The sequence below is a fragment of the Prionailurus viverrinus genome, chromosome B4 (genome assembly GCF_022837055.1).
Source record: "Prionailurus viverrinus isolate Anna chromosome B4, UM_Priviv_1.0, whole genome shotgun sequence".
NCBI classification, from domain to species: Eukaryota; Metazoa; Chordata; class Mammalia; order Carnivora; family Felidae; genus Prionailurus; species Prionailurus viverrinus.
In genome coordinates, this window is record NC_062567.1 from 108932039 (window position 1) to 108945125 (window position 13087).

The window sequence follows — 13087 nt, forward strand, 5'->3', positions numbered from 1 at the left end:
TTTTTCTCACCCTGGATTACTTCCCCCACCCTAACCTCCTTGAGCAACCCAGGCAGGCTTAATTGCTCCTTATCTGCTACATCTATTTTGCTTATTACATTATACAGTACTTAAAAAAAAAATAGACGTCTTTCCCTTCTATTAAGCTGTGAGTTTTTTTGAGGACAGGAATGATGATTTATTTATCCCTATAAGACCAGCACCAAACATTAAAAAAATTAATTAATTCTAAAAAGGGGGATGGGTGGGGAACCTGGGTGGCTCAGTCGGTTGGGTGGCCGACTTCAGCTCAGGTCATGATCTCACCACTGGTGGGTTCGAGCCCCTCACGGGGCTCTGTGCTAACAGTTCAGAGCCTAGAGCCTGCTTCAGATTCTGTGTCTCCCTCTCTCTCTGTTCCTCTCCCTCTCCCTCTCCCTCTCTCTCTCTCTCTCTCTCAAAAATGAATAAACATTAAAAAAAAATTTTTTAGGGGTGCCTGGGTAGCAGTCGGTTGAGCATCTGACTTCAGCTCAGGTCATGATCTCACAGCTCATGTGTTCAAGCCCTGCGTCAGGCTCTGTGCTGACAGCTCGGAGCCTGGAGCCTGCTTCGGATTCTGTGTCTCCCTCTCTCTCTGCCCTTAACCCACTTGCATTCTGTCTCTGTCTCTCTCAAAAATAAATAAACATTAAAAGTTTTTTTTTTTTTAAAAGATCAGCCCCTAGCACAATATCAGGCATATAAAAAAAGCTAGATACATTTTGTTGAATTCTACTGGGGAGAGTCACTACTTAAAGGTTCCTAGATCCATCCTGGCTTATCCCTCCACTGGTCTGTAGAAGGCAAAAGTGACCTGGTAATAAGTCTCCATCACCTGATATATATTACTCCAGGAAAAACAAAAATTGATATTTAAAGAAAAGGGATGGAGCATTCAGAGCCTGGTTCAGTGAGGTTTCAAGGGGAAGTTCTAGGAGTAGCAGTTAGGAGGAGAGTTTGGCCTAGAGAAAACAAAGACAAGACTGGCATCTGCTGTGACTGGGAAGCCAGGGGACAGTCCACACTCCAGCAACCTATCCTGCTTGCCTTCTTTCTCAGGGGTTTTCTTCTCGGCTACAGTCTAGTCCAACCCCTGGATCCGGTCTCAACCGGATATAAAAACCCACGACAGGAGTGCCTTGTGTTTGTTGTGCAGCTGTTTAACTGGTTAGCAGTTCCCCACCTTGCCTTGACATTGGCTCTCTGCCTCCCACAAACTTGCCTTCGCTTTCAGCCCAAGTTCTCTGGACTGCCCACTGTGACGAACTCCAGGCCGGAACTGCTTCCACGCTTGCTCCTACTATTCCTCCTCAGCCTGCCAGTCACCAGCCGTAATGTCTGCACATACAGCTGCCAGCATCCCTCTCATCCCTGTACACACACTGCCCGCCCCCACCTCCCAGGAGGTAGATTCTACCGCTTTCTCCTCCTTCTGAATCTGGGCTGGCTGTGGCTTACTTTGGCCAATAACATGAGGCAGAAGTGACCCCGTGGAAGTTTCCGACCTAGACCTTCAAAGGGCCTAGCAGCTTCCATTTTTACTGTCCTAGAACCCGGCTGGCACATGGTCAGAAGTCCTTATCCTGCTGGAGAGAGGCCACTGGAAGACAGGATGCCCCAGCCAATAACCAGCACCAGGCCCCAGGTACATGAGTGAGGTGCTTAATAAGCTGCATGAGTAAAGCCAACATCAAATGGGGCACAAGAATCACCCAGACAACCCACAAAATTATGAGAAATGACAGTTATTGTATTAAGCTAAGTTTTGAGGATTGTTAAACTGCAATAACTGATATACCAGCTTCCATCCCACTGCCATAATCCACGATTGCCCTGGCCCCATATGATTTGATTTTGAAAGAGGAAACAGAGACATCTACATAAGCCTAACTGTTGCACTGGGATCAGCCAGTACAAATAATGACTCAGTGTGCTTTTAGCTCATCTACCCTTGTACAGTTTGTTCACTGAGAGTTCCTAGAATTAGTACTGGGAGCCTGAAGTTGTGATGTGCTGAAGACAGCAAAACCACTAGCCCCAAATCCCCAAAGTTAAGGATTTTAGAAAACATCTCCCCTTTTGGACCCCAAACCAGTCTCCCTCCCTCCTAGTTCCCCTCTACATTGCCACCACAGTGTCATTACAACATGTCACTTCTCTTCAGTAGTTTGTGCTACCATTAGGGTAATGTTCAGATTTCTCAGCATGGAGATTCTCTTGGGTGATGGCACAAAAAAAAAAAAAAAAGTGTCCACTGCCATGAAGATGCCCCATGAACTTTCATTTGGGACTGCCTGAGCCTGTTCAGTCACATACCACAAATCAAATCCTGCCACAAAAGACCCAAGGAAAATGCTCAAATGCTTATTCTCTAAGATATTTACTGGGGGATATGATATGATGTGTGGGATTTGTTCTAAAAATAATCTAGCTAAAAAGGGGGGCAGGGAGGATGGGTGAAACAACTGATAGCTGTTGGATCTGGTGGCTGAGTATGAGGGAAGGGAGTGTTGTGCTATTTGTTTTATGTTCATGTGTGTTTGAAAACATATGATTAAGAGTTCAAAAAAAAAGTTCAAAAGCTTTTTAAAATATCATGGCTCCATAATGGCTTAAAATAGACAAGCTATCAGCTAGGATTTAAAAAGCCTCGTATAGAGAGATTTGTCATAATGATTTGTCAAATCAGATTTAAACATCTGTCAGAAACTTTCTTCAGCAAGAAAACTCCAGAGCCCAATAATGAATTATATGCATCAAAGAATAGTTCTGGCACAGGGATTAATAGAGATCCAAAGGCCCAGAGAAGATCCACAAACTGGCAATAGTAGATTAATAAACTATAAAATTTCAGTTACATATGTAATTGCGTATCTCTCTGGGGAGATAATGTGAAGGTTACATCAGATTTATAAAAGGGATTGATAACCATCCCCCTGCCAAAAAAACCTGAAGCTTATTTCCATGGTTAGAAATAGGTTTCAAATAGAAGAGATAATTCAGGGTTAAAGATGAGGAAAAAATGGTATGAAATAGTTTGCTAACTTTATGACAAGGGCAGTACATCTCGCGTGTGACTCAGACTAAGAACAGTGCAGGCAACTGGGGGTTCAGGCATTCTAGATCAGTGCAGAAGGAACAGCCAGGCTTATTTTCTTTCACATGCCTAAATCCAGAGTATATCAGGTTACTTTGTTTCTCTTACTTATCAGGAATCCAGAGTCTAATGGTTCTGTCTCTTGAAGCAGATGCCAGTAAGTTTCCAAGTGGGGAAAACTGCACGCTGGTTACCACATCCTTGTGACCCACATATCTGAAAGCTCTAGCTTGTGGCTTGCAATTCCATAGCATGAGGAATGTATCCCAAGAAGCAGTAGCTATGAAGAAAGAGAAGAACAAACCAGTGATTGTTAAAATGTGAATGTAGGCACGTCATTACAATGGACAGGATATCTAGTAACATGATGTCCAGGTAACAGAGGGGCTGGAGGTTTTTAAGCCTTACCAGGTCATGGAAAAAAATATTTTTTAAAGTAACTCAAAGCTACATCACTAATGTGCAAGCTTGGCTGTGTTCTATGCAGCCACAAGTCAGGATTACTGGTCCCTTCATCTGGCTGGAGCTCAATGACTATTTACTAGAAGATAGCAGCATAACACAGGCCCTCGGGACTAGGAGTAGTTCTGTCTCTAACTCTCAGGATAACTGGGAAAGTTACTTAACATCTGTGTCATGAAGACTGAATGCTTTTCCTGAGAGAGCTGAGAATGACGATTTTTTAAAAATGTTTATGTGAAGATAATTTCACACTTAAGAGGAAACATAACAATAGTATAAAGAACATTAATATACCCTTTGCCAGATCTTTTTTTTTTTTAATTTAATTTTATTTTTGAGAAAGAGAGAGAGAGCAAGCAGTGGGGAGGGACAGAGGGAGAAAGACAAATCTTAAGCAGTCTCCCTGCAAAACAGGAGCCTGGGGCAGGGCTCAATCCCACAATCCTGGGATCATGACTTGAGCTGAAATCAAGAGTAGGAGGCTCATCTGACTGAGCCACCCAGCAACCCTACCCTTTGTCAGATCTACTTGTTGTTAATATTTTGCCCCACTTGGTTTATAATTTACTCTTACACTCACTTGTACTAACTCTGTATACATGAACGAGCTTGCATGCTCACATAAGTGCGTGCGTGCGTGCACACACACACACACACACACGCACACACAGTTGTTTTTTTTCTTTCCCTGAACCATTTGGAAGTGAATACATTATCATGGTGACTTTATTCCTAAATACTTCATTGTGTTTTTCTAAGAATAAGGATGTTCTCTTACATACCCATAGCAGTATCAACTTCAGGAAATTTATTACTGACAATACTTTAATCTACCAACTATTTTCGAATTTTGCTAATTGACCCAGTGATGTCTTTTATGGCTGGAAAAGGTGATCTTGAAAACTTTTTCTGCTCAGACATTCTACAATTAATAAAAGAATTGTGTATGTCAGACATTAGCTTAAGGCTTTAAGGAAATAAAGACAAATGCAATCAATGGTGGAAATAAATGCCTTGGACAAAGAATAAACAAATAAACCAATGAAAGCTAGATCTAATTCTTGCCCCCAAACCAAATTTTATACATACATGTAGCCCCCAAATTACCCCAATAATAGGAACCAAGTCAATGAGAATCACTAAGTCTAGACTGCAGAATCTTAGAAAAAAATACGACTGGGGCGCCTGGGTGGCGCAGTCGGTTAAGCGTCCGACTTCAGCCAGGTCACGATCTCGCGGTCCGGGAGTTCGAGCCCCGCGTCGGGCTCTGGACTGATGGCTCAGAGCCTGGAGCCTGTTTCCGATTCTGTGTCTCCCTCTCTCTCTCTGCCCCTCCCCCGTTCATGCTCTGTCTCTCTCTGTCCCAAAAATAAATAAACGTTGAAAAAAAAAATAAATTAAAAAAAAAATACGACTTTATAAACTTGAAATAGAATTAGCATTACTGTTAAAAGAGAATATAAAGTCACTGAAAACCTTCTCACTTCTTTAGTCATAGATAAAATTCATTGGACTTAAGTATGCACTGTTTCCAGTTAACTTTAAAAAGTTAGAGTTTTAAAGTTTCAAGCTATAATGTTGTATACTACCCCTTTCAAAAAATATACAAAAAGTTGATGTTCCACCACAGTTCATAAAATTATTAAATATTTATATCAGAGTCTAAATTATCTGGAGCTAAGGGAGACAAAATAGGGAAAACAATGAATTATCATGAGCATTACACTATTTAGGTTCTAAAGTATTATGCTACAAAGAAGATCTACAAAAAGAAGACAGAATCCCTTACCTCAAGGAATCATAACATCATAGGGGAGACAGTTCATTAATAATATCATATATGTTTTACACCCCAATGTTTATAGCAGCACTATCAACAATAGCCAAAGTGTGGAAAGAGTCCAAATGTCCATCGATGGATGAATGGATAAAGATGTAGTACACACACACACACACACACACACACACACACACACACAATGGAGTATTACTTAGCAATCAAAAAGAATGAAATCTTGCCATTTGCAACTACGTGGATGGAACTGGAGGGTATTATGCTAAGCGAAATTAGTCAGAGAAAGACAAATATCATATGACTTCACTCATATGAGGATTTTAAGAGACAAAACAGATGAACATAAGGGAAGGGAAACAAAAATAATATAAAAACAGGGAGGGGGACAAAACATAAGAGACTCTTAAATACAGAGAACAAACAGAATGTTACTGGAGGGGTTGCGTGAGGGGGGATGGGCTAAATGGGTAAGGGGCATTAAGGAATCTACTCCTGAAATCATTGTTGCACTATATGCTAACTAATTTGGATGTGAATTTTAAAAAATTAAGAAAATATATATGTTCAGAGGACTTTTAGAAATTATTCATCCATTTTCCATACCTCCTACTCCCCTTCACCTACTGTGCCCAGCCTCCCAGCATCCCCACTGGCAAGCACAATATGTTCTTTGTACGTATCGTTTGTTTCTGCTTTTTTTGTGTTCGTTCATTTGTTTTGTCTTTTAGATTCCACATGCAAATGAAATCATATGGTATTTGTCTTTCTCTGACTTATTTCACTTAGCATAATATCTCTGAGGTCCACCTATGTTGCCACAATTCATTCCTTATTATGGCTGAGTAATATTCCTCTGTGTGTGTGTGTGTGTGTGTGTGTGTGTGTGTATGTGTGTGTGTGTGTGTGTGTGTGTGCACCACATTTTGTTTATCTACTCATCTACTGATGGACACTTGGGTTGCTTCCATATTTTGGCTACTGTAAAAAATGCTATAGTAAACATACAGGTGCATATATCATTTTAAATTAGTGTTTTTATTTTCTTTGGGTAAATACTTAGTAATGGAATTACTGGATCATAAAATTCTATTTTCAATACTTTGAGGAATCTCCATTCTGTTTTTCAGAGTAGCTGTACCAATTTACGATCCCACCAACAGTATATGGAGGGTTCCTCTTTCTTCACATCCTTGCCAACGCTTATTTCTTGTCTCTTTGATTCTAGCCATTCTGACAGGTATAAAGTGATATCTTGTTCTCACAATTAGTGGTGTTGAGCATCTGTATATATTTCTCTTGGCCATACATGTCTTCTTTAGAAGTATGTCCATTCAGGTCCTCTGCCCATCTTTTAATCAGATGACTTGTTTTTTGGGTGTTGAGTTGTAAGTTCTTTATATATTTTGGATATTAATCCCTTATTGGATTCATCATTTGCAAATATCTTCTCCCATTCACTAGGTTGTCTTTTTGTTTTGTTGGTGGTTTCTTTCACTGTGCAAGAGCTTTTTTTTTTTTTAGTATAGTCCCAATAGTTTATTTTGCTTTTGCTTTTGTTTTACTTGAAGATACATACCTAGAAAAATGTTCCTATGGCTGATGTCAAAGAAATTACTGCCTATGTTTTCTTTTTAAAAGTTTTATGGTTTCAGATCTCACATTTAGGTCTTTAACCCATTTTTTTTCACTGAAATTGAATTTTTATTCCAAATGACTGTAAAGGCTGAAAAGACAACAGACAAAATTGAAAATTATTTGTTTAACTGGAAATGAGAAGTAGTTGATTTGCAGGAGAGTAAATGGTGTGGTGAGAGCCTGGCACTGATAACAGTTGTAATTAAGAAAGCGTAAAAATAACCAGTGTCTTTTAGATATGCAATCTGGATGTGCAGCATGTACAGCAAATAAAATAAAAGGAAAGTAAAAAAAAAAAGGGGGGGAGGGTGTGGGGAAAACCCACAAAATCTGAAACCTCAGAAATTAACATTCATTTAAGAACATAGTAGTGAAGGCTTTTCATAGCAAAATTTTCACAATTCTTAAAATGGAAGTCTTCAAAAGAACTTCTTCAAATTGAAAAGCTGAGAACAGTTACACTGGCTTGGAAGAGCTGCTACCTGTCACAAAGATAAAGATGACACTCAGTCCTACTTTCCAACACAGTGATATCTGATGAACCCGACGAACCTGAGCAGAACAGAGAGGCGGCCTGGCGGACACTGACATCGCTCATTGCGAAACGGTTCACCGATGGTATCACAGATGTTCACAGGACTTTTATACATTCTTCACCCTTAGTGTTGTACGGAGCGGTTAGTGATCCTTCCTGAGGAAAAGGCATTTGAGCAGAGACCTGAGTGCAGTGAGGGGTGATTCAAACTGACATGTGCAGGGAGAACACACTCGGGGCAGACGGGACCCCACGCATGACCGCCTGAGACGATAACGTAGTTAAAAGACTGACGAATAATAGAGAAAGAACAGTAGAGGGAGAATAGTAGCTACAAGGGAGCACAAGGGGGTACTCCTGGGGGCACTAGTAAATGGTTCTTGCTCTGAGTGTTTGTTAAATGGGCATGTCACATTGTGAAAATTCATCAACTTGTCCAATTTGGGTACATAACTTATACTTTGATAAAACATTTAGAAAAAATGTTTAAAAATATCACTCTGCTCGCTCTGTGCAGAATATACAGGGTGTAGGGGGGCAGAATTGAAGAAGAAAATCAATTAGGAGGCTACTGCAATAACCCAGTCAGGAGAAGGTGGTGGTTTGGACTAAGCTGGAAGCCACGGAAGTGGGAGAAGTGGTCAATATTTGGTATGTTTAAAGGTAGAGCCTGTGCAGGCAGCTACTGGATTCGATACAAGGAAGAAAGAAAGCAGAAGCAACCAGGCCAGGCTTTCGGACGGGGCATCCAGATGAATCTCAGGGCCATTTAATGATATTAGAAAAACCAGAAGAGGGGCACTAGGGTGGCTCAGGCAGTTAAGTGTCTGACTCTTGATTTTGGCTCAGGTCACGATCTCACGGTTCATGGGTTCGAGCACCGTGACGGGCACTGCGCCGACAGTGAGGAGCCTCCTTGGGATTCTCTCTCTCTCTCTCTCTCTCTCTCTCTCTCTCTCTTTCTCCCTCTCTCTGCCCCTCCCTGCTTGCACTGTCTCTGTCTCTCAAAATAAGTAAATAAACTTTTAAAAAATAATGTGTTTAAAAGAAAAACCAGAAGAGATGGAGGTTGACAGTGAGGCAGCGTGGGGTGGGAATCAAGAGTTCTTTTCGGGATGCAGTAAGCTGAAGATGCCCATTAGACATACAGGTGGAAATGTCAAGAAAGGGGGTAGATATACCCACCGAGAGCTCAGGGAGAGATTTTAAGTGTCCACTGTGGTGGTTAAAGGAGGAAACTATAGAATTAGACTCCCTGAGTCCAATCCAAGCTATCATCTACAAGCTATGTACCCTTGGGCAAGTTACTCAGCCTTTCTATGCCTGCGACACTGAATCTACAAACAAGGTGTTTTAAGTATTACATGAAATGATACTTGTAATCGACACCTGTCACACGGAAGACACTCAAAGGTACCCATTATTACTATCGGTTTTCTTTGTGCCACCGTCAGCAGCAGCCGCTGTGTAGAGAAGGACTGGACACTGCGTAGGATCACTCGGGGAGTGAATCTAAATGAAGAAGAGGGTGAAGGTAACTAAAGGAGCCGTAAATGAAACTGGAGGGGACAAGCAGATTTTGCTGTCCAGGAACTCAAGAAGTATTCAGAGAGGGTGACAGGCTGTATCAAATGCTTTCAAGAAATTAGAGTAACATCAGGCCTGAAAAGGACCAGCTACATAATTTGCGGGGCCCAGCATCAAATGTCAATGTGGGGGTCCTCGTAGAAAAACTGCTAAGAATTTCAGGACAGTGATAGCAGGGCATTAAACCAGTCCTAAGTGACTACACAGGGCATATGCCCATAAAACTGGCCCTGGGCCCGAGGACCAGTTGTTGATTTGGCAATAAGAACTGCGTCCGTGAAGTGGTGAGATCAGAGCTGGTTGGTGTTGGTTGATGAGAGATGGGAGGGAGGCTGTGGAAAGAGTTAATGTATACAACTGATTCATTAATTCATTGAGGGTTTACAGGCTCCCTAACACTCAACATAAGAAGCAGGAAAAAATGGTATTACAGGATCACGGTGACACAACAATTAATGGGGTGAGGGAGGTCACAGGGATAAGAATATGAAGCTTAACTGAGAAGGTGACACAGGACTTGAGACTTCACATATTTTGTCGGAAAAGGAAAAGAGCATCTTAACCAGAGTGGATGCTCAAAATTACAAATATAGAGTCGATTGCTGCATGCCCACATTAAAGCAGCACTTGCTTGCTATCCTGGTGTGAGGCCTGGTGAAGAGAAGTGAGACAGCAGGAGGAAAAGGTGGTTCATAGGACAGGGACAGCCTCACCTTTGGGCAAAGGGGCACTTCAGAGGCCTATTAATTATGAAATACCAGAAGCCAAGATGTCCCAAGTACCACTGTGTGGCTCAGGGTACACTCTACATTTCTTCCACATTTTTCATCGTTACTTCCTTAACCTTATCCCACTAAACTCTAATACTGTGATAATGAAAGGTACTGGACTACGGATATCAATGTTGTAAAGTGTCAACGTGGAATTTACTTTCCTTCATTTCCACTGAACCACACCCTAAATAAACACCACCACCTAATTTCAAATGCCAAAGCTTATATGATTCGTCATCCAACTGGTCTATTTTGAGATAAAATGTCAAAGGGAAGAAGTTAAGAGAAAAGGTTAATTAGTAAATCTACCCTTGAAAAAATGATTTTTATCCCCTAACAATAATTCACGGTTTCAGGAAATCTTTATTAGGACAAAAGACAAAACAAAGTCCATGTGCACCCAGGCCAGTGCTATGTCTCTGGAGGTACCAAGGAACGCACCAAGAAGAACATGTTTGCTTTCCATCACGTCCAAAAGGCCAATAGTTACTGTGTCACCTTAACTAGCAATAACTTGAGCCACCATAAGATCTCTCACTCCTTGTTTTATCCAAACCTGCAGTTACTCAGAGGTTTGCTCCATCAGGAATACTATATCCTTAGAAAGAAACGGTAGTGCCTCCAGTTTGTGAGCTTGCTGTTAAATTATTTTATCTTTTCAACTGGTAATAAATGCACATGTTATCGGTATTTACCAAAATCTCCTTCTGGACCTTGGCCACCTAGCTCCCCTTCCTAGAGGCAAACCAATGTTAACCATTTCTTGAGTACCCTCTTACGTGCTTAAACAAATATGTGCCTATTTACATGTATTTTTTATACAAATGGTAGCATGTTATTTGTCATTCTGCATTTTGCTTCTCTATCTTCCTTTGCCAGCCCACTTAGTATAATATGTTGGAGATCGTGATGTATTAGTACATAGAGCTGTCTTATTCTTTTCCCATTTTTTCATGTTTATTTATATTTGAGAGAGAGAGAGACAGACACACACACATAGAGCACAGAGGCAGAGAGAGATGGAGACAGAATCTGAAGAAAGCTCTAGGCTCCGAGCTGTCAGCACAAAGCCTGACCCAGGGCTCGAACTCAGGAACCATGAGATCATAACCTAAGCCAAAGTCAGACACTTAACCGACTGAGCCACCCAGGTGACCCATTCTTTTCCTATTTTTAATAAAACCTTTTTTTATCTTATTTACATTTATTTATTTTTGAGAGAGAGAGAGCACAAGTGAGGGAGAGGCAGAGAGAGAATGAGACATAGAATCCAAAGCAGGCTCCAGGCTCTGAGCTGTCAGCACAGAGCCCGATGTGGGGCTTGAACTCACAAACCATGAGATCACAACCTGAGCCAAAGTCGGACGCTTAACCAACTGAGCCACCCAGGTGCCCCAAAACCTTAAAGAAAGATTTCCTAAGCTCTTTTTTCTCTTTATTGACCAGATACCCTTAAAGACTACAGACCTGTTATTTTTGTGAGATGTTCATCAGTTTTTTTCTTGATATTCCCTCACGATTAGATTCAGGATACGTATTTTTGATAGGAATCCACAGGTTGTATTGTGCCCTCATCATCGCAGGGTGTTTGTGTCTGTTTGTCCCAGTATCGGTGAGATTTACTTTGATTGCTTGGTCCAGGTGGCATGTTGCTGCTTGGGCTCTACCTCTTGGCTGTTCTGCAGGAAGAGTGCCTCTGAGAAGGAAGCCAAGGCAGCTGCGGGCTCACCGTGTGTGTTTCCCTTCTGCCTCACAGGGACTGTTACAGTTCTGCACTCTCTGTTGCTTGATGACTGAATTCACTTGCCTCATATATGTTGTCTCATTTTACAGTTGTTTTTAGGCTGGAGGGAAAGTTTGGCTACCAATTACTCTGTCAGGACCGGAGGGAGAAGTGTGCTTTACTCTCTTTAATAGCTACATAATATTCTATTGTGTAGCCACACCTTAATTTATTTAACCAGTCTACCCTATTTACCCTTTCACAAATGACACGGTAATATACATGAGTCATTTCTGATGTGTACAAATACATCATTGTGATCAATTCCCAAAAAGATTATTGATGGGTCAAAGAGTACATGTTTTTGAACTCACAAAAAGGTCTGTGCTCACAATATAGTGTCTTTCACAGCTTTATACATTTGGATCATCTCCCTCTCAGGCCTTTCCATCCCATATTCAAGAAAGTCCTAGTAATCCAAATCACCTTCCTATAGAAATTCTTGAATTTTTCAACTATTTCAGGGGTCCTTCTATGTATTTTGGACTCTGATTATGTCTCACTTATACTCCACTACCAGAAGTTAACTCAGATTTCTGGTTTGAGGGCACCATGATTTTGTACTTCCTATAGCATTTCCAGGTTCATGCTGGTCTTTAGGTCACAAAAGAAACTCTAGATGGCCTTCTTCAAGGAAAAATAAACAAGGACATATTCTAAGGAAATCTGTGAGGAGATCTCTATGACTGTTTTTTAAGAAAAAAAATTATCACTCCCAAGCATACACATCTATAAGCTTAGATAAAAAGGAAAGGGCTGCCCAATAAAAAGATAATATTCTAATCTTCACTAGATAAACTTTCATCTCTATGTAATACTTTCAGAGTTAGTTTGTGCTATCCAAGCACTAGGTAATAATATAAATAAATGATGGCACTAACTTAAAATTCCTCTGCCCTGAATGAGGGAATATTTAAGCATCTTTTCCTTCTAGCTGACACTAAGTCATTATCTTGCTAGTGTAAGCATGGTCTAAAAGGAGCTGTGGGTGCTTTAAAAATAATCTTCAGTAATGACAATCAGGAGAACTTAATTTAACTTACTCAAATTCCACATCTCTAGGACGATGGACAATCACAACATACACCTTTACAGAGTTGTTACTAGGGGCCAAATACTTTTATAAGCATTATTTTATTTAATCCTCACAACGAGGCAAGTAATTATCATTATCCCTCTTGTTCAGATGAGGAAGTGAGGCTTAGTGAGGTGAAGTAATTTGTCCAAGGTCATGGAGGCAGAAAGCAATGTAGTCCATTTTTAATCCAGTTCTATCAGTCTCCAAAGCCTGGGCATTTAACCAATAACCCAGTGTTTCGAGAAGCACTGGGCATTTATGGATTATCCCTATTACAATTACTGGGAACCTTGTTTAAAATGTGTACTTCCAGTAAATTAA

At 40.8% G+C, this 13087-nt stretch overlaps 1 protein-coding gene across 2 annotated transcripts in view; it reads right to left on the reverse strand.

Moving 5' to 3' along the window:
* The window catches only part of POC1B (POC1 centriolar protein B), a 97780-nt gene that overhangs the window by 72474 nt on the left and 12219 nt on the right, over nucleotides 1-13087 (reverse strand). For both annotated transcript variants that reach the window (XM_047864951.1, XM_047864950.1), the window contains exon 3: nucleotides 3227-3398. In XM_047864951.1, the coding sequence (XP_047720907.1) occupies nucleotides 3227-3398 (172 nt within the window). The remainder of the gene's footprint in view (nucleotides 1-3226; nucleotides 3399-13087) is intronic.